General features: G+C 44.6%; 1 protein-coding gene across 2 annotated transcripts in view; it reads left to right on the forward strand.

Moving 5' to 3' along the window:
* The window catches only part of WBP1L (WW domain binding protein 1 like), a 52,764-nt gene that overhangs the window by 13,241 nt on the left and 17,101 nt on the right, over positions 1-22,422 (forward strand). Inside the window, exon 1 of one of the 2 annotated variants that reach the window (XM_015244667.3) lies at positions 7,330-7,524. The exons of the other annotated variant lie outside the window; for it this stretch is intronic. Within the exon in view, the coding sequence (XP_015100153.1) occupies positions 7,498-7,524 (27 nt within the window). The 5' untranslated portion in view covers positions 7,330-7,497. Of the gene's footprint in view, positions 1-7,329; positions 7,525-22,422 lie in introns of those variants that run through there. 2 annotated transcript variants of the gene reach the window in all.

Here is a 22,422-nt window from a genome sequence, read left to right on the forward strand (position 1 = left end):
CAGGTCAAGGGGTTTTTAAAGTCAGTTTACTGACTGCTGTCATCCTGTGTTGGCCCAGGAATACAAGGCTCTGGTGTGGCCCGTGGTGGGGTGCTATGTGACGAAAAGGGCTGCGCCTCCTGTATCTGGTGTGATTCCCTCTCCAGTTTCGCTGCCTTCAGTCATCCCGTCACATCTGGGACGTGTGTTCCAGAAGTTTCCCATTTCCCTGCAACTTATGGGAGGGACAGATTGTTTTTAATGTTTTCTTCTGGTGTTTTTGACCATCTTCTGGTGGTTATCGAATAGCCTAAGGAAGGAGGAGGTGATATTTGATTTACATAAGATCCAGGAAATGAGGAAATGCCCAGTGCCAGGAGCTGTGTTTCCAGTTAGGCTTTATTAAGTTTCACAATCCTTAGAGCAAAAAAGGCAACTTCTAGGCGTTGCTAATGGAGTTTTCTGGTGAGTGGGAGACAGAACCAGGAGCAGCCTCATCTCTTCCCGTAACCAAGAAACTATTGTTGGGGGTCAAATCATGTCCCAGCTCTACCTTGAGAAAGGGAGTTTTGCTTTTGAGATGTTTTAAGTGCTTTGAATTCCTCAGCTGAGAAGTGAGAGATGTATAGATAAGGGAGGGTTTCCCAGTCCCTTCACCAAACCTTGTGAGCTCAGAGCAGGTTTCTGTTACCAGGAAAAAGCTGTCTGCACTAGTGTTTAGGGGGTTCAGCTTCATTTTTCCGACCTTCTCTTTAGTCATTAATTCTCTTCATCCAGGTAACTAACTATCTTTTCCTCAGGGCCTGCTTTGTGCAAGGCATTGCTTGGTACTGCGAGGGACACAGAAATGGAAGTTAGGCATCTTACCCTTAAGTTGATTACACTATAGAAAAGGAGACAGGCCTGAGAATGAAGAACTTCGCAGAGTTTATGAGCGCACAAAAGAGTGAGTGGATCGTCCCATAAAAGCACAACCAAGATGATCCCTTGCTGGACCATGCGAATGATGGCTCTTGTGACTTCACACCCCAAGGATCCAGTGCTGCTTCCAGGAACTCAGAGTTGAGGTACCTTTGATAAAATGACCTTGATGTTCGCCCTTTCCGTGGGCCTGCCACCATTGCACCTAAAGTGGACCGACTCGCCCTTTGTCCTGCCCCACACTTAAATAAAAGTGAAAGATGAAATCAGATTTAGTGGAGACCCTGAAGACTACTTTTCCTAAGTGGAGTTCTCTTTCCAGGTCACATCTGAGTGTGTGCCGTGTAGTTGGTGTGACGTACCTCCCTTCTGTTTTTCTTAATTCTGATCTTTGGTTTAGAGAGCAATTTGTGAGGAGACATGAAATGTTTTTGGGGACAGCCCTGAGTTGTAGCTTGCTGATTTTCATGTGATTCTTGGCTACCTGCCAGTTTGGTTGAGGTTGAACTGTTTTCAGGGCAGGAAAAACGAACCTAGCATTTTGGTACAAAAACAAACAAGGCTGCTGTTGTACTTGATAAAGCTAAAGTTGCATCTCCGGCGACAGCCCATTAACCGTCTGTGACAGCCCACTGTTCGTGGTGAGTTGCAGAGACCTCTGATCTCTCTGGAGAAGGCAGTGATGTTTGTCCATGAAGGTAATAATTGGTGGAGTGACTGATTGTCATCACAAAAAGATTTTCTTGTTAGAGGGCAGAGAAGCAAGAGGCAGAAACCTTAGGAATCTGTTAAACTGGTTTCAGCTTCTGCTACTTTTATTTCTCTCTCTATTTGAAAGACCAAGGCTGTTTCATTGCCATGGGTGTCTTCCCTCCACCTCTCCTGCGCCACACAAAATCAACTTCAAGATTGATCATGTTTCAGTAGTAAATATAACAAGCAAAAAGAGAGCCTAAGATACGTAATAGAAGTTCCTGCCCTTGACATTCATGGTGCTGCTGTAGTCATCAGAAAGAAAACACGTGCTGGTTCAGGGTACTCAGTAAATACACACATGTGTAGTGGCCTCTGCGTTGACCCTCCAGCTGACCTTTGCGTCATCATCTTCAGCCTTTCTCGGATGCCCGTTTGCCCTTGTTTCCATGCTTTTGGTCGCGCTTGGCCCTGCCTGGTGTGTTCACCTTCCCATCCCAACCCTGCATGTTAGTCAGTTAGCCATCTCTTGTTAAAACCTTCCTTGGCCATTCTATCTGTCGACAGTGTCCCCTCTTCAAGCTCTTCTTGCACTTAGCATCTATCCTTCTCCGCTCCCATTTATTAAAGAGTGCCCACAATGGTGTCTGTGTTTGCTGGCTTTTCTCCTTAACTGGGTAATTGAATAAATAAATCAGGGGAAGGCCAATTTGTCCATCTTTCTTATGCTCATGGTCTGTCTTGGGTGGCTGGATGTAACCCTGACCATCAGGTCACAGAAGAGGGGGAAGTGACAGTTACAATATCAGAGTGGGGGAAAGGGGGCAGGAAGGGATAAATTGGGAGTGTGAGATTTGCATATACCAACTACTATATATAAAATAGATAAACAACAGGTTTACACTGTGTAGCACGGGGAACTCTGTTCAGTATCTTGTAGTAACCTAGAACGAAAAAGAATATGAAAACGAATATATGTATGTATATGTATGGCTAAAACATTATGCTGTACACCAGAAATTGACACAACCTTGTGAACTGACTATACTTCAATTTAAAAAAAAAGAATACTATCTTCATCATGTTCAAGCCATTTGGGAGCCACACGGGCCTGGTTGAAATGCTTGAATGTATTTCAAGCTTGAATGAGTTACCTAACTTCACTGAAGTGCGTAGGTTTTTTTCCATCTGTCAAGTATGAGACATCAACATAGGTTAGGATCCTCCCTCTCTGAAATATATCATTTGATATTTAGCAAGTGATTATGTACTGCAGTTTAGGGATGTTCACCCAGCCATCTTCTGGGGATACTCAGTACAATAGTAGGAGATCATCCACAGGTTTTTGTGCATACCTGGTTGAAGAAATAAGCCCCGTGACTTGTAGAACTCCTTGTCCTGCTCGGAGACCAGGAGAGGTATGTTTTCTTGCCCCGGCAGGCTTGCTACACGTCTGCCTTTGTCCAGCCCCATGACACAGATAAGCTCGTATTCTTGGTTTCTGGCAGCTGAATAATTCTTAACATTTCTACTTGGCACGGTTCTGGAAGTCTTTGTTCTGGGCTTGGAATTCTTCCCCTGGCATTCCCCAAAATAATTCCTTCAGGATCCTTTATTGGTGTCCAGCCTCAAGTTCGTGACGTGACGATGTCTCGGTTTGACTTTTATTGTAGTGCTCACGTTGGTTTGGGGTTTGAGTTAGTATTCATCTCTGGCTTTTTTGAGTTAGAACTCTTGGGTATTTAAACCGGGTTGGGCACAGCCTGAGAAAGATAAGAAAGGTCTTTTATCTCAGATGTGTGTTTGCCTTGCAGCCTCTACCCAAAGCTCCAGGAAATAAAATGGCTTTCGGTCTGGAGATTGTCTCCTGCCCGAAGCCTGGCAGTGGCTTTCTGTCCTGACAAAACCCTCTTTCTTCAGATTCCTTGATTGCGAAATTAGAAACCCGGGGCCCTCACCCCTGGTCTCCTTCAGCCTCAGCCGGCCAGATGACGTTGGCGTGGGAGCGGTTCACCAGGTCACCTGAGATGCAGGGCGTAGAAGGTCTTCCTGCCAGCTCGCTCCTAGTGTGGGGGCCAGTTGTGTGTTAGAACACATGAGAACTTTAGGCCTTTCCCAGTCATTTACCTCACAGAACTCAGGCCCCAAAGTGGGTCAGGATGGGAGTCCTGGAGCTCCAGGGTCTTGACTATACGCTCATGAACGCCACTGCAGGTCCAGTATAAGCGACAGTCTTGTAAACAGGGTTCTGGAGCACCGACCAGGGACATGCGTATCTGCTCAGTGTCCAGCTGACCCTCAATTCTGGTTTTTGCCTCATTGGCCACTTTTGGTCTCATATCGTGACTCCTTTTTTTTGTAGAGGGAAGAGTCTTTGGAGCCAGAGACTTCATTCAAATCCCATCTTTCTCAATGCTAGCTGTTTGACCCTGGGCATGGTCTCCATAAACCTCAGTTTCTGCAGCTGAGCAATAAAGATAATAATACCTACATCATGGGGTTGTTGTCACTTTAGGTGAAATGTTGGTTAAACAGAGTTCCTAAACCACAGAGGCTGGCTCGTTGTCAGTGCCGAATAACTCTCTCTCCCTGCTTCCGTCCCAGAATTTAAAGATTATAAATGCATAGGCTGCCTAGAAAAATGTTGCCAAATGATTCTTTTTGTTTGTTTGTTTTTTAATTCTTATTTTTTTATTGAAGTGTAGTCGCTTGCCAATGATTCTTAAATCAACTACAGTGAAGGAATGACTTCCACCAGCCATGAACATCTACGCTTTTGCAGTATGTCTTCTTAAATAATAAGTTAATCAGAATCCAAAGGATTTCAGCATTACTAGCTCTGTGGGTTCTCTGAACTGGGAAGGAGGGGCCTGGCTCAGTGGGAGGATGTCTCAGACACTGCTTGGGGCCATAAACAGTTGTTAAACTGCAACGTTTTGACAACATAATCCTGCTTAATTCTGGTTTAGTGTGACTCTTCCTGATTATTATTATTATTTTTTAAGTTGGTGAATTCAGCATTGAATTAAATTCTGCATTGTCAGGCAGATGACTGAAGTGATTCTGAAGAAGGATTTGACTTAGCTTTGGTCTTCTCATATGAGCCTGGATCACTTACATAAAAGAACCCCTTTTTTTCAGACTAGTAGAAATTGCTAATTATTGTCTTGCCTCTTAAATCCCCAAACTGACAACTTTCTCCTTGGTTTGTGGTGATATTTGTAGGGCATGGCAAAATGGGAACCAGCCTTCCTGGGAATGCCTGCATTTGCCAGTTCAACTTCTTTTTCTCCTCATCCCTCAAATCTCAGTGCTCAATGAGGGTTGTTCAGGGACTGGGGGCAAGAAAAAGTAGATCAGTGAGAAAGAAGCCATTCTCAGCAATCACTTTGTCAGCATATATGATGTTGGGTTAGGTGCAGTGTGTTGGGTTTAATACTGCCTTGCATACAGGAACTTGCAATCTTGTAAGAAGATAAAAGTAGACAAAGGCTGATTAGAAACACTGTCTTGAGTAGCATCCATAAAGGATGATTCATTAGGTTCAGAGGAAATTGGGACACCTATGATGCAATTTTGATCATTTAGATTGAACTTTCACAAAATTATCTTTGGATCTCTAATAATTTTGTTCCAACTCCACTTATTCAGAGATGACTGCTGATGAAAATTATTTAGAAATGTGGTATGTTTCCTTAGCCCATTAAAGCAAAGGTGCTTGAGTATTTTGCTCATGGCCGTGTTTCCAGTGCCTAGACCAGTGTCTGGCACAGTGTGGGCATTGAGTAGGTGTGGAATGAATATCTACACTTATGCCATGTAATTTTCCCATACAGCTGCAGATGTCACTCTGTCTTACTAGGGAGGGTCAGAAAGAATTGCCCACGAGGGGCTGAGGATGCCCTTTGCTCTAGTTTGATTGTCAACATTAATAATGCTGCATGTGTTGGGGGATGGTCAGTGGTTGCCAGGGAGCTGAGGAAATGAAAGGAGGGCTTTGAAAGCTGCCTCTCTGCTCTTCCCTGGGGGGCTGTGCCTCGGTGTCCAGGCCTGCCTGTCTGGCAGTTTGGCCTGTATGTGAAGGTAGTAGCACAGCCTGGGATAGACTGGGAGACAGTGTCCTGAGAACAGATATTTAATGAAGAATGGCTCTCTAGTCCCCAGACACCTGCAGCAGCAGAAGCCACTTCACCCCTCTTCTCTTCTCCATAGCAATGAGGCTGTGTTTTTTTTTTTTTTTTTTTTTTTTTTTTTTTTTTGTGAGCCTGCAGGAAATGTCCCAGCTGGCTTGGCTCATTCATTTCCTTGTCAGGAAAGTCGACGTGACCTTGACCGGCAGTGGGAGACCTGCAGCAAGCACATTGTGTGTCTGGCTAGATTCACTAATGATTGAAAAGTATTTTTTGGCAACTCAACTTGCTGGACGTGTTATGTACTGCTAATTTACTGTCTGAGGTGGAGGTGAAAGATACTAATTTGTGAAAATCATTTCTGATTTACCAGGGTATGCCCAGTACAGTGCCACTCCCTTGGGGGCCTTCGATAAGTTATCACTGAAAAAAAATTGTTGCAGAAAATAAAAAGAAAGATGAGATATACTTGCTTTGATTGATGGAAATAGAATTAATTTGCAGCCTGGAGAAGTTATTAGAAAGTAACTTTGGACTTACAAAGTTCCTCTGAAGATTGTTCTCCTCGAGAGTCATTTCTGCAAGATGAAATCAGACACGAACCTTTGCTTGTGTGGTCTTTGGTAGAGGATTCGGGCCAGAGAAAGCGACTGTGACCTGTAGTTTAGGGAAGGGTGGCCAGATGAGAGCTGGCTTACACCACTGACTGGGAAAAGTCAGATCAGGACACCAACCCCAGGGCCTTTGTTTCCTGTGCAGAAGCTTGCTGTCAAGAGAGCCGTTTTTTCCATAAGCCGAGCTTAGAGAAGAAAGCATGACAAACCTAAGGTGGTGAACTTTTCAGAAGCAAGAGTTGGTTTAAATATAGATGATCTGCTTCACTGGCAACTTGGAGGCTGCGATGGGACTTGTTGTACCTTTTGTAAGACAAGTGAGGAAAGATGTTGGCACCTGTACATGCAGTCTGTTTATGAAATATAAACTCTCCAGTCCAAGTGAGGGCTCGAGAGGTCAGCGTCCAAGGTAGCATGTCCTACCTTAGCTGGGGAAAAGGTGCCTCTCCAAGCCCTCTCTGTGAATTGCGTCCATCCCTGGAGAAAGTTGAAACAGCCAGGTGTAGTGCACTGTTATTTACTGAGCACCAGCTCTGGCAGGGGAGCCGGTGGAAAAGTTTCTGTGAAACTGACAGTCACTGAGATTGGTTTTCTTTCCCAAGGAGGAGAAATAATACCTCGGGAGCCATTAGAGTCCAGTCATTATTTAGAGAAACGTGGCTCTTTTCAGCCGTAGAGACTTGATTTATGTACAGCCCAGCCTGCTCAGAGCCGAGGGGAGCTGATGGGAGTGGGCAGGGGGCTGCAGCTCCTGTCCTCCTCCCATTGCAGGCTTCATCCCTAGGTGGGTCCAGGGCTAGCCAGCGTAGGTTTGCAGCACATCCTTCTCAGTACTCCACAGCAGCTGTCTGGAGTTTTTTCTGCCGGGCCTGAACTGATGTCATTTCCCCCTTGGCAGACAGCTTCAGCTCTGCTGCGTCTGAGATATGTCACGAGAAGGTGGGGGTGGGTCGGAGCCAGGCAGGGGGAGTAGCGAGGCGAGCAGGAGGGAGAGTGCCTGCTTGGTCCCAGGACTCTGTTTACTTTCTCTTCTTTGCTAAGGAAGCCGGTTAACCGGGATCGCTGAGCACCAGGCCCACCAGGGGAAATGCTCTTTCCAAGACCTTAACTTTTAAAAAGCCCTTTGTTCCCAACGTTAGTGTGGACGATGCTCTTGCAGGATGCCTTTCCTTTTGGGTCTTAGACAGGTAATTGCACTGGTGGTCCGTGGTCCGTGGATCGGGTTCGGGAAGGGAAGAAGGGGGTGGGAGCTTATCTATCGTCTGTCGTACAACTGCTTTGGGTGGAGGGAGCCTTTTAGAAAATGTTTCGTAGTTACCACAGGCCAGCTCCCACACAGAATTTTCCAGTTTTCCCTTCCTGCTTGCTAGTTGCTCCTTACTTCCAGAGCCATCGTGTCCTTAACCCCCTACCTCCCTGAGGTCTCTCTGAGGCCATCCGTTCTGATTTTCCATTAGACACCATAAAAGCTTTGCCAAAGCTTTATGGGGAGACAGTTGAGGGGTGAGGCTGGGGAAGGGGAGAGGCAGAGCAGGATTCTTGATCAAAGCCCCTTTTATTCCTTCTCCGTTTTGATTTGGCTAGTTAGCAGAGATTTCTTCACAGTTCTCTGGTTCTGAAGAGGTTCTGAGTTGGGGTAGGGGGGGGCCTCCTTTTAAAGGGGAGGGCTCCCAGAGGCTTTTTCCTTTTAAGCCTGTGGTCAGGGCTGTGTGGCTGAGGGATGGCCTGAATGCCTCAGAGGGATGGGGGTGGGACTGACCACATTTTGGCCTTCCTGACCGATTTTTCAAAGCCAGCAGACCCCTGTGGCAGAGACTTGATTGCTTTGCGAGCCACCGTTTGAAGTAGGGGCACTGAATTGTAGCCGGTAACCTAGTGTGGAATGAGAAAACAGTAGCGAGCGACCAACTGCGGTCTTCTGAGAACACAGCTGTTGCCAGCTATTTGTTCCAGGGCTGCTGAGAGCTGGCCACCCCCGCCCCCTCTTTGGTCTGAGAGGCATGTCTGTATCGGAATGTGTAACTGTAACCAGCGGCGGCTGTAAGAGTGGGTGGGGACAGACACACACCCTCTGCTGCCTGTTCCTGGGTGAGGACTAGCCACAGATGAGCTGAAACCAGAAGCCTTAGAAAGTCGCTGCTGGGGACTGCTGGTTTAACTTCACTCTTAGAAAAGTGCTAGCTAAGCAAGCCTCCCTTGGGTTGCCTGAAATTCTTTTAAAAGGAAGCTTCTCTGAAAAGCTCCACACATTTCATGGCTGCTCTTGTTCATCTTCGGTGTTCCTTTGATGCAGCTGATAGGCAGAGTAGGGGCCCTGTTTGAGCATCTCCTCAGTCCCCCGCAAGAAAGGCTGACGTTTTAACCCATGGGCAGAGTGAGCCCTGGCGAGGATTTTGAGCCGCGCTAGAAATAGGATGAAGCACCCCATGCTATGTCAGCAGGCGGCAGGGATGGCGGCTGGAAACTGCCTGATAGAGTGGAAAGAGCAGGGCTGGCAAGCCAGAAAGACCTGTATCCTGCCCTCCCCTCCCCCTCCAGGGTCTGGGCTGCTTAACTGGTCTGAACCTTCTCTTTGAAATGGAAATCATAAAACTTACTGGAAGAGTTATTGGAAGGATTTCACCAAAGATTGTATTTAAAGCATTAGCACCTTGGCTGGTTGATTGGTATTCAGTAAAAACGTAACTGTTATTTTTATCTACTAAAGGATGCAAGACTAAAGGATGCAGAGGTATAGGAAACTAGAAGCTAGAGGACTGGTTCCTTTACAGAGGTGGAAAAGGTAGTGGGCAAGAGATCTTGCCCGAGGGTCTTGTCACTGCCATTGTGCATTGACTGAGACTTGGGAGGCTGTCAGTTACTGTACCGGTGTAATATACTGTTAATCTTATATATTGAGATGTCAAGAGGAGGGCTTGTGTCCAGTAACCTCTGCTCTGTTAAATGAAAGGATGCCACGGTGGGTAGAGAGAAGGACTGGGTTGGTTGTGGGGAGCATCTCCAAGGATTCACAGCAGGTGAATCTTTGTTCTTGTTTCTGAACGGGTTCCTGGTAGCAGGCTGAACTAGAGAGCTTCTCGAAGGCCCTTTCTGCCCTAGGCTTCTGTGGTTCAAACTTTGCCTTTAAAAACCCTGAGTATTTTTGGTTACATAATTTTATGTCTTTCCAGCAATTCTGTGTCTGACAGTGTCACTATGGTCTTTATTGGAGCTGTGTAAAAGCCAGTCTTCTAAAGATTACTTAGTGATAGTTCTGTTTTTAAGAAAATGGCACAAAACATATATGCTGTTGGTCTTTATCATACATAGTATATGCGTGCTTTCATACATTATTTCCTTTTTAATCCATGTAACATCCCTGGCTTACATGGTGGTGTGATTCTGTTTCTAAGAAGGGCATGCTGAGGTTTACAGACGTTCAGCCACTTGTCCAAAGTTGCTCAGCTAGCCAGGGAAATGGTAACTGATTTTTTTAACCCAGGTCTTTTCATTCCAAAGCCTGGAGTTTTTCTCACTACCTGCACTGTATTGCCCAGTGTCTGTGAGTGGGGTGGATTAATGCGTCATTCCAGTTGGGGTATATTTTCTGAAGGTTGTTTCTAGGTGGCCCAGGTACCAGAAAAGACACTGCTTGTCTCTGAGTGGCCATGTGCGTTTTACTCTGTGGAAGGTTCTCATGCAGGCAGCATCTACTGAACAAAGCCACTGCATGGAGATTTTGAACACTTAACGAATGTGGACCTGGCACAAAGGATAAGGAAAGCACAATTCTTACTTCCAAGGACCTCACACTCTAATGCAATAGTACTCAACATGCATAAAAATCACCTGGGAGATGGAGCTTATTAAAATGTAGATTCAGTAGGTGTGGGCCCAGGGCCCAGGAATATGCATTTCTATTACGTTCCCCAGGTGTTCCGACCCAGGTAGTTTCTGGCCATGCTTTGAGAGACTCTCCTCCCACCCCCAACTCACCCCCTACCCTACCAGCTGTGCTTTAGAAGCATGGAAATAATTACATGACAATGTGCTAATAAGCCTGAAACAGAGGAATTCCCTAGGAACTAGGAGAGCAGAGGATGGGGAACTGTCTAAATCAGGCCTGGGGAGGGGGGTGGGCACAGAAAGCTTTCCTGAGAAGGTGATACCTGATCTGAGTCCTGAAGGATGAGTAGGAGTTTACCAGACATGTGATCTGGGAAAAGAACATTCCAGACAGATCAGGTGGACAGTGCTGTTTTTGTTTTCTCCTGCAGATGAGAAGGGAAACTGTCATCTGTGAGTCTTGGTAGAAAGTATGCCTGAGACAAGACAAGAACCTTGGTTCACCAAGTGTTGGTGTCCTTTGTGACACAGAGGAGGAGGAAAGCATTAGGGGCTTTCAATCTGATGGTTGTGCCATGAATTCAGTGTCTGTAAAGGGCAGACAGGCCTTAGGCTATACTAGTTCTTCCATTCAAAGGACAGTTAAGACAGCTCACAGTGTTGGCTAGAGAACAGTCTTTTTGTGCTTAGAGGAGCTAAAGTTCAGAAGAGAGTCACCTGCTAAACTTTTTGTCTGTGGCACCATGTGCCAAATTTTAGATACAACATGCAAGTCAGCATGCTTTCCCTTTATTATCTGGCAAGATCAGAAAAGGAATTTTCTAGTTAAGAGGGAATCCATCATGTATCCCTAAACAGATGGATTCCTGATTTTCAGAGAACAAGATTGCAACAGAATGTTCTTGGTTTGCTGATTTGAATGAATTCTATTTCGTGTTTAATTCAGAAGGTATTGATTTTGAAATGCTGGAGGCTTTTCATGACCAGCATCTATATCTGAGAAGTGTTGTGCACCTATTGACTCAAAGCGTGTTGTGAGTTCAAAGAGGTATAAACTTGAACCCTGCCCTCACAGGGCAGGCCCAGATGTAGAACAAGCATGCAGGTAATTGGAGCATGAGGCAGGTGGCATTAGGACTGGCTACAGTTCAGAGGTGTGAAAAGATGGCTCTTGCAGGTGGTCCTTTCCACAGTCCAGTGGTCTTAGTTGTGGCACTGTAGACATGTGGAAGGACTCAGGTGATGGCAAGTTTTAGTTGATGGAATGCAGGCTAGATCCATCAAGACAATAACTGATAATCTTGCACCTCGGAATGTTGCCTTTTTCTGTGAAAATGGTGTGCGTCTGGGACCCTCTCAAGCAGTGTGCCCTTGCCCATGTTACAATGTCATGGACAGAAGGACTCCGGAGGCCAGCTCCTGGCCCAAGGGGTTGTTTGCATTCTTGAAAAGGGGAGCTGGTGCCCACAGGCCCAGCTTGGTCTGATGCTGCAGGTGACAGGGCAACCAGAATGTTGAACCCCCATTACTCCCTGGACACAGTAGGAGATCTTGGGGGCTCCCAAGGACAACACTGACCATGCTGTGGTGGAAGCCGGCCTGGAGCGCAAGGGGGCAGCCTTCACCAGGGGGAGGGCAGAGGGAATTTGCCCACTTCTCATTTAACCCCCCAACTGCTGAATATCAGCCGACATTGGCATACTTTTATTATTTCATCACAGCAGCCATCGTTGAGGTAGGAGGGCTTATCTCCTTTCTACTGTGAGGCAACCGAAACTCAAGAAGTTACCATTTCGTGATCACACAGCTAATGTATGGCGGTGTTGGCTCTGGAAGCCAGGTCTCCTCGGTGTTGTCCTGCTCTTGCCTATACCTGGTATGGTACCTGCCCCCAAATCTGCAGCCAGACCTCCCCTGCGTGCCCTGTTCTCTGCACAGGACAGAGTGTTGACTCCCAGTCGCCATTACCATCCCATGTGTGCTCAATTAGCCTCTCTCTATTAAGCAAGACCCTGCTGGAAAGGGGACTGGCTGTCTATAATGCAGCAAACACCAAAATCACACTTGTTTTTACTACCAGAGGCTGAAGCTAAAATTCTCATTGAAACTCATCTGTGAAAACGGCAAGTGACAGCTCCATAGAACACCCTCCTGTCACCTAAAGATGAGAAAGGATGGTTCTCATCCAAGCCCTTTCAGGTGACTTAAAAAACCCCCAACCATCTCTGTTGCAAGAAGCTGCTTTTATAGAGGAATGTGCTTGTTTTTCATCACATTCCTGTCATCAAAGCAAAGAGAAACCAGCAGACTGGACAGTAACTCAGTGGAAAAGAAGACGGTATCTGCTGATTTTGAAACTTTTATCCAGGATGGAGCCAAAGAAAACATTCACTTCCTCCAGTAATATCCCATGAGTTTGATCCACCCCCCTCCCACCCCTTTTCCTTGAAGAGGTAAATTTTAGTCCAGGAAAACAGAATTATTTGGGGCTACTTAAAAAAAAAAAAAAAAAGACAGCATTAACAACTGCTATGAAATTCCTTCCCCTGGCCTGACTCCCTAGCAGCCAGCCATAACTCTCCCTCCCTGGCACTTATTGACTTTGTTGCAAATTGGTAGCAACAGTGAGCTGAAACAGCCCTGCATGTTGACCTGCTTTAGCCATTTCTGTGCCTCACTCTGTAGCCATAGCTGCTCTGGGCAGGGCCCAACTGGACTTGAACCCTGGACCTCACAAGAGGCATCTGTTGCTGAAAATGGTGATTCAGTCCTAGGTGACTTGCTTGGCCTATCTTGTTCTTTTAACTAAAATAGAGAGGAGGGGCAGTGACAGAAAGCTATACTCATCGCAGGACCGAGGGAGACGTGCTTTGAGAATGGCCAGAGTGTGACACAGTGACTGCTTTTCCTGCAAGTGGCCCATGGTTTGCTGGGACTGTGTTGCACAGAAGACTTTGGTTCCCTGGGGTATTGCATCAAGGAGGCCAGAAAATTCATTATTGTTTAGTCTCTTGCTTAACAAACATGCTCTCAGGGACTTCCACTGAACTGTGACGCATGGTCTCATTCTTGGTTTCAAATACTGCCCAGCCTATCCTGTGGTTTTCATCAAGGGTTTGGAAATCCCTGGTCACCCACCAGGCAGTGGCTTGAATACCTGTGACCTCCTACTCCTCTGGGTGTGGCTCTGGAGTGTGGTGGGGAGGCCCAGGATGAGCTGGGACAGGCTGCCAACAAAAACAGAAAGTGTATTCACTCCCCTGCTTTGGGATAAGGTTCCAGGTTGATGGTTCAGCCTCAGATTTTGCTTGGTTACTGTAAACCTGTTATGGTCAGAGAGCCGTGGGTAGGTCTCTCAAACATCATGTGAAATCACACCACCACAGCCTCAGCGTAACCCTTAGAGGATCCCTTTATGCTGCTGCTTGTACCGCGTGGCAAAGAGGCACGGGAGTGCATGAGAGGTCTAGCCCGTGGGGTCACCTGACTGTCAGTCACCAGGATTAGTACTTTCTGAAGGTTTTTGCATGTCCTATCCTTTGCTAGGGTAGGTGCTCTTGTGGGATTGACTTCATCCTGCTCTTGGGGAATTTACAGTGGTTGGGGAGCCCATGAGACAATCAGGCAATGGGCCTGGATGGAACACCATCCTGCACTAAGTTGTGTGGTGCAGCTTGACTGGAACTGTGGTTCTAAACTAAGGGCAGTTTTGTCCCCCTCCCCAAGGGACATTTGGCAATGTTTGGACATTGTTGGTTGTCACAACTAAGGAGTGGGTTGAGGTGTTGCTTCCAGCATCTAGTGAGTAGAGGCCAGAGATGCTGCTAAACATCCTACAATATGTAGGACGGTCCCCACAGCAAAGACTTATCTGGCTCCAGATGTCAGTACACTTGTCCCTGGGTATGCACAGGGTTTGGTTCCACAACCCCCGCAGATACCAAAATCTGAAGATGCTCAAGTCCCTTATATAAAATGGCAAAGTATAGTTGGCCCTCTTGCATCTGTGGGTTCTGCCCTATGGACACCAAGGGCTGATTGTCATGCCAAGGTGGAGAAACTTGAGGATGAAACCTATTGCTGCAGAGTGCATGGCACTCTGCTAGGAAGCAGTCCCAACTCACAAGCCTCGGGAGGATGGACTGAGATGTTTTAATGAAGGGGAAATGGGTGTTATTTTTTTCCTGCTGCATTCTAAGCAGGGTGTATTATCTGCCAAGGGATTTAGAATCTTGACATCTTGGTTGTCCCTCATCAGCAGGAACTATGCCTTATCAAGGACAAGAGTTTAATTTTTATCTTATAGATAAGATCAAGCTCTTCTGGAGCTGACATTTTTCTCTCTTAACTCTGAAAAATCTGGATACCCACCGCTCTAGAAGGGCAGGATCTCAGGAGAGCCCAAACAACTTTATACATCTTAAAGAACAATTAGGCTGCAGTTATTTTAATATTAGGCCGTATTTCAAGCCAGGTGCCTATTGCTGTGGCCTGGGTTTGTTGTATGTAATCTATTCCTGATAACATACAGAAAAGGAGGGTGCTAAATTCCCCTTCTTCTAAATCATTTGGCATCTCTTTTAATCTTTAGGTTTAAAATCTTAAAATTCAGAAAGTTCTTTAAAGTTATTCAGAGTCTTGTGGAGAAAGCCTCTGGAGTTTTTCTTTTGTCATGTATCTGTTTGCAGGGAGACCATTTTTAATGTAACCCTTTGTCCAAGGTAGAAGTAAGTGGTTTCCCTGAACAATGCTGGACGTTTTTACTGGCAGTAAATCTCTGACACTAGTCTCTGGACAGTCAGGCACATAAGACGAGTCCCATTATTACTTCTTTTGCTCCTAACAAGAGCCTGCTGCAGTGGGATGGAACTGCTGAGAAAGAATGAGGTTAAATTTAGAATTTTGCTTAAAGTGAGGAAGGTCTCTGAGACCCCACATGGGTTTTTCATGGTCCAGTAAAACTGAGGTGAATCTCTTTTAAAGCACATCAGTAGCAAGTTAACTTGAACCTTCAATAGTTTAGATCCCTTTGAAAAACTATGCTGCTTTCTGGGCAAAGAAGTGATTATTTTGTTTGATCAAGAGCCATTTTCAAGATATAACAAAGACTTTGATGAGCTAGGACTGTTGTAAAAGGAATACTGAACCAAAAGGCAGAAGACCAGGGTTTTGACAGTTCAATTCTGTCATCCGCAGCCTTAGACTGAGTGTCAGTTCCTTATCTGGCAGAGGTGGGTGGTGGTACTGGTAGCATATCTCCTGTAGGGGTCTGGCCAGCCAGCAGGCTTGAATGTGAGGCTGACTGTTAAAGAAGTTTGAAAAGCTTGAGTTCTATATAAATGTGTACTATATATACTGATTATATATGTGTGTGTTGTATATATATATATCATCATCATCATTGCTCCAAATCATGACCCTGAGGCTTTGCCACATTATAAATTGTTTTTTGTTTTTTTTTTTTTAAGAATGAATTCTGTTGATTAGACTGTACTTAATTAAGGCACAAAATGAACATGAATTATTTCAGGAAGATTTTCAGCAACTAAAACTTAACTTTTTTTTTTAACCTAACAATTTAGTTATTACAGAGTTCCTCAAAGGCAAAGTCCATATCTTATCTGTCATTTTTGTGCCTGTCAGCACCTAGCATGAAAGTTTAGGGTAACCGCTAAGCATTCAGTTCTTTCCACTGAAATTTGGGCTTTAGTGGGAAAATTGTTCTGGCTGTGTGATCACTCTGAACCTTGGTTTCCTCGTTTCCTATAAGAAGAGGGGAATACATAACCTAGGTAAAAATGCCCAGCTGGATGCTTGATAAACACAGGCACTGGGCAGAACTTGATTCTCTGTTCCATTTCCTGAGTTTTGTAGCAAGAGGTTTTCCTAATTGTCTAGAGGTATTCTTCTCATTCAGCAGAGGGACCCTCCTCTTTGTCCAGGTACCATGCAGTGTGTAAGGAGTCACCAGAGCCTCCATGTAGAGAAATTTGAATGTCTGCCATTTGGGCCTCTGCAGCAGGCCTTACCCTCATGGTGAGGGGATGAACAGTATCTTACTGAACTTGAGAGCAGCAGGAGCTAATCAGATGCCCACAGGGGCCAGGCAGCGACATGCTGATATCATGTGATTGGGGTTTTGGACAGCGGGGGTGACGGGGAGGCTGGGGCAGGGCCAGAGCCCAGACATGTGATGCAGCCTAATGTGGCCCTAAGGGAATTTGGGCCCTGGATTTTCAGAAGCTGGAAATCTGAATTTCTGTATGAATCGTTCTCATTTTAAAATGTTGACAGTTAATTCCATTTTTTTTAAAAGAAGTTGTAAAACAAAGGTACCACGTGGGCATAGAACTCCTTAGTGGGTGCATTGTGGCCTGAGGGCCACCAGTTTACAATTGCTGTTTTCAAGCAGGAGAGCAGTGACACAGGTAGTGTGAAGGAAGGGACTTGGCCACATGGGACCAGCTGTGGAGACACAGTAGTCAGCAGAATTGCCCTCCTGCCCTGCCTGACTGCCACCTGCCCCATCGCTTGCTATGTGCTATTTTGTCCCTCAGCTATCTGCACCAGCCCTTGCTGAAGATGCCATACTTCTCAGTGCATTTAGTCTGTGGCAGAATTGGCCAGTGATGAGGGCTTGCCGGGATACCTCCAGGTAGAACTTCTTCCTTCTAAGTGTCCAGGGGTGAAAAAGTGGCCCGTTAACCCAGTGTCCCAAGTCACTGCAGCCAGCCATTCCCTGCAGGCCTGCGTGCACTGGGCCATAGACCGGTAGCCTTTAATAAAACCGTGGGATATGTTGCAACTTCCGATCTTTGCTCTGGGATTTTCCTATCAGGGTCAAGTGGCTTTTTCTGAGTTTGTTATTCGGGTTCCTAATAGCAACACAGGAAATGGGTTTTAATTTCTTTGCTTGGCTGCTCTGTTTGGGGGCTGTTTAATGAGGATCCAGTTGCAGTGCAGCTTTGGCGGTAGCAGTACTGGTGTGGATAGGAGTGTACCTAACTAACATGTCACATTTAAAAAAAATTATGTTTGTGATCCATTGTTGGTATCTTTTTATGGAATGAGGCAGAGAGAATATAAATAATTCTATGTGCCTTGATTCTAAGTGGCTACTCTAGGGGGTAACTGGGTTGGGATGTGTTGGGGATTTGAGAAAGAGAATGTTAGACTATTCCACTTTTAGAGGACAAGAGCTGTGTTTATTGTATGTTTTAGTATAAACATAGGGCGATGGTCTTCAAACTTGGATATATATGAGCATAATCAGAAGAGTGTGTTTTAAAAGACAAATCTTCAGTCTCTGCCCCCAAAAGTTCTCAATCTACATTCTTAACAAATACCCTAGGTGATTTGGGGCCTACAGACCATACTTTGGGAAAGGAATCTCTGTTTTCCAAATGTGTTCGTTGTCCAAATGTGTTCATTGCTGCTTTAGGGCAAATTAGCTCATTTGTAAGACGCTCTGATTTTTTTTATTTTTAAATTTTTTAATTGAGATTTAGTTGATTTACAATCTTAGTTTCAGGTGTACAGCAGTTACTCAGTTTTATTATACACACACACATATATGCATATGTATACTTAAATACATATATTTTTTCAGATCCTTTTCCATTATAGCTTATTATAAGAAATTGAATATAATTCTTTGCTCTGTATAGTAGGTCCTTGGTCCTGGTTTGTTCTGATTCCCTGTGCAGCCCTTCCTCAGATTCTTGGAGAGTGTCAGTCTTTGGGAGTTCGCAGAGGGAATTGTTCCAGGAGACCCTCACAGTTTGAAGTAAAGGGACCTTGTTCCTCCTGCAGCAGGGGTCCCAGGGACTCCCCTTCAGCAGCACACACTAATGCCAAATCTTGAAGCCGCAGTTCCCCACATTGGTCCCAGGCTGTCCTCAAGTGTGTCATGAGCTCCAGGCTTTGGCTTTACCCTTTAAAGTACTTTACAGCTAGAGGATTGGCGACTGGGTGCTCCTGAGCCCAGGGAGCTGGAGTGTAGAGTCCTTAAGGGGTAAAGCACACTATCACATCTGAGGGATGAGGCTGAATTTTATCAGACTAGATTTATTAGCTTGGTTAGAGGAACCTGCCCAGGCTATTTGTCCTTTTGGAAAATTACTGAACTCAACCAAACAGCTTAAATATTCATTCCTAATATCACAAAGCAGGGCCTTGGTTAACTTCTTAGCAATGACTTGCCCTTTAGCAGAAAGGAAGAAACTGAGCTCCTTTTGTAAAGCTTGAAGGAGTAGTTGTCATATGTAGTATATATTGTGAAAGATACAAAAGTGGAATGTGACAATCTCTACCATCAAAGAAGGGGAGATTAGAATAACTCCCTGGGAACAATAGGCCAGGATTTCTACTGAATCATTCCTCTACCTGAGCTTACTTTCCTTTGTCCCTAAGTCTTTTGTAACATCCTCCCTCCCAATTTGAAATGTGTACCTTTGAACAGTTCTACTTATTTCCTCCAGCTCTTGAAACCATTAGTATTAGGGGGAAAGTGATTTTAACTTTCTTATTGTAAAAACAGAGGCAAATCCACAACACTTTAAAGAGTATATTTTACGAACACCTATAAATCTTTTTCTAAGGACCTGGACCTGAAAGTGTTGCATTTTCAGAATTTAAAGGGTCTTATCTAGGATAGAACACAAATAGCTGATTCTAAGTTCAAGTTGCTTGCCTGTTGTAGAAGGCATATGAGGTCTGGCTTTTTTCTGAGTTCTCAGCTCTTCCTTTCACACTACTTTCCTGAGATTCACTGTACTCAGTCACGCTAGCCTTCTTTCTTTCCCTTGAGCACACCAAGCTCATTCCTACATTGGTGTCTTTGCATGCATTTGACATTCCTTCTTCTTGGAACAATGTTCCTGCAGGTCTGCTTTAGCTGACTCCTCATCATTCAGGGCTCAACTCAGACATCACCTTCTCAGGGAGGCCTTTCCTGAGAAGCTCCATGTAAAGCTCCTATTACTCAGTTTTATTATCCTTATGAAGCTTATTACTTCTTTAAATTCTAATTTCACTTGTTAATTTTTAGTATTTTCGTACTAGAATGTATTTAAGATCCTTTTCTCTTTGTTGTTCTCTAGTTTCAAAAATGTGCTCAGGTGTGAGTTTTTTATTGTCTGAAAATTACCTGTCTTTAATTAGTTCTGAAATTTTTCAGTGGTCTCTTTAAATATTGCCTCTCCTGTGTTTTCTTCTTTCCTTCTTGGGCTTTTTATATCTCATTTTCCATTCCTGTGTTTTTTCTTCGTAGAAGCCCTTTGCTGGATACTTTTCTCAGATCTGTTTTCCAGTTCACTAATTCTCTCTTTAACTTGGTCTAATCTCTGTGTAACCCATCTGTTGAGTTTAAATTTTTAATAACTATTTTTCTACAACTTTTCTTTTATTTTCCCCCCAAATCCATTTGTTTACTGTCTCTTTTTCAGTATGTTTTTTTTCATGTTTTTCATTCATTCTTTGTGGCTTTAATCATTTGAAACATACATAATATATTACAGTCTATCTGATCATTCTATTAAACTTTTTTAGAGAGCCTTATCCTGCTAACTGTTGAATTTCCCAAGTCTTATTTGTGATGGATTATTTTTGCATAAGTTTTTGTGTTTTGTGTGAGCTCATCTTCAGCAGAGCTTTATTTGCGGGCATATTTCATGCCCTGATCGAGGGTAGGTCTCTTCAGAGTTTTACATTTCTTCTGCCAGATGTCCCAGTCTGGGACTACTTTTCATGTTAAATTTTTGGCTTGGGGATTCTCAGGCCAGGTAGTAGTGCAATTCAAATCTCAAATTAACTTGTGTAAAGACCTATGGTTACAGATTATTAGAGGACATACTTTTTTCCTCTTAGTTCAGACCTTTCTTATTGTCACTGTATGCCAACGGGCTATTTTTTTTCCCCTAGTCTCTCTCTCTTCGAGAGTCTTCACCTTATATTGGGGCTAAGTTCTAATTCTCTGTTTTAGGCGGACCCAGGAGAATAAGCAGCGCCTCTTTCCAGGGCAACTGGAAAGGCCTGATCTCATTTACCACTGAAGTTTCTAGTTCCCCGCCCCCAACATTTTTGACTCCTGGGGCTCTTCCTTGCTTTCTTGTAAGCTCAGTTGTGTAATTCAAAAGAATATTGTTAGCCAGTATTTCTAGGGGTTTTGATGTAGAAGAATTTTTAAAGTTACCTACCCAGCTACGTGCCAGAAGCAGGATCTTTTCCCACAGAGTCTCTTGCTCGGTGCTGTAGCTGTAACATTCAGCACAGTGCCTGGCACATGGTGAAGACTGTCAATACGTATTTGTTATTTGATTTGTGGAAATGAACGTTTCCATTAGAAACCATTTGTTTTCCCCACAGAGAAGGCCAGAGGTGGTGCTCCAGATTCTTTCAGATCTAGCAGCCAAGATATTTAGTATCTGCGCATTAGCATCCTGTGAAGGAATTCAGTTTTCCTATTTTTCACTTTTGAACTTTAAAACTTCAGTGCTTTCCTAAGGGCATGAAAACGCTGTTGCCAGTTGCTAGCAAGGTTTTCCAGCCCCATAAATTGGCAAATTAAAACCATCCCTGGGGAACCATTTTTGCCCAGTGTCTCTTTTTATGCTGGCACTTTGAAAGTTCTTATGCTGGTTAAATTGACCTTTATAGTGGCTCAGCTAAGAATAGCAACTCTAAGACATGGAAACTCTTAAGGAAAATGATGTTAGTCCCACAGTTTATGCTGCCACCAAAGAGATGAGATAATTTTTTGCATATGTGCAAAAGGCATACTGTTCATCCTTTTCCATTGTAAAAAAATGTTCTTTCCAGGGCAGTGTTGATTTTCCTTGCTTCTCCTTCGTGCCTGAGCTTTTTGTTTGATGACTGTATGTGCCCTGTATCTTGAAGCTGGTCCCTGTGGTATCAGAGCTGAAGGCACACCTGTAATAGGTGAGGCTCTTGATGGTCATGGTCATCACCACAGTCATCCTGAGGTGAAAGACCTCAGCATAAGAGCATTTGTTATTCACTCGAAGTTCTCTTATAAGTTCTACGTTTCCAGCCTATTTTGGGGGTAGAGGGCAGGAGTTTATGCAAATGAAAACATTGCTGGGAAGACGTTATCTTTAAAGGCAAATCTGATCTTGTCACCTTCCTGCACAGTCTGGTCCCCGCTTACCTAACTGTTTCAACCATCTCCTGACTAAAGGGCTTTGCTTGCACCATTTCCTTTGCCTGGAATGTTCTTCCCATCCCTCTTCCCTGGTTACTAACTTTCTAATCATCCTGGCTATCTCGGCTCAAGCTTGCCTTCCTCACAGCTATCTGGACTTCCTTGACTAGTTCCTACGTCTTATCTTTTGTAAGTTAGAGTCACTGAACCATGTATTTTACCTTCCTAGTTACAATTTGATCTGTATGGTTACTTTATCCTTTTGCATTAGACTTGGCGCTCTATGAGCACAAAGATCATGAGTGTTTTGGCCATTTATTTGCCCATTGTGGGCCCCCCACTCCCACAGAGTTCAGTGCTGGGGCAAGGGAGGGACTCAATAAATGCTGAAGGTAGGACTGAAGGCCCCACATTCCACACTAGGATGAAATACCCTTCTGCTTTTCAGAAAATCAGTATGCGAAAATAATGACCTTTCCAGCAAAGAAGGGAGGAACCCCAAGCATGTTGCCCCTCCTCACTGCCAAGTAGAAAGTGTTCTCAAAGTCAAAAGAGCTCCACAAGGGCAGGGCCCTTATCTTTTCTTTCAAAGACAAAATGTTGGTTGTGTTTGATTTGGGCTTTTAGTGGATTTATTTAAGCAGCTGAAGAGGTATAACTTAAACCAAGGAGGCTATAGCTTAATAGTTAAAAGCTCAGGCTCTGGAGTCAGGCGAATTAATTGGACTATTTCCTAGTTGTGTGATCTCAGGCAAGTTGCTTAGCCTCCCTTGACCTCAGTTCCCTGATACCACCTACTTCATAGTGTTGCTTTCAAGTTTAGATGAAGGAATACTTGTAAGGCATTTAGAACAGTGCCTGGCACCTAGCAGGTGCTCAGTACACATTAGCCATATTATTCCCCCCAGCTTACTGTGCTTCGTGGAGATAGTGCCAAGCACTGTACTCATACTGGGGTTGGGGCCAGGAATAAGGAGACAGAGGTCCTGCCTGTAGGGAGAGCGCAGGTTATTCTCTGGTTCACTCTCGAGAAAGGAGGGTGGGAGGAATATTAACTTCCCAGTCTTCAAGAGTTGGCCTGAACAACATAATATGTGTA

Source organism: Vicugna pacos, chromosome 11, assembly GCF_048564905.1.
Source record: "Vicugna pacos chromosome 11, VicPac4, whole genome shotgun sequence".
Lineage (NCBI taxonomy): Eukaryota > Metazoa > Chordata > Mammalia > Artiodactyla > Camelidae > Vicugna > Vicugna pacos.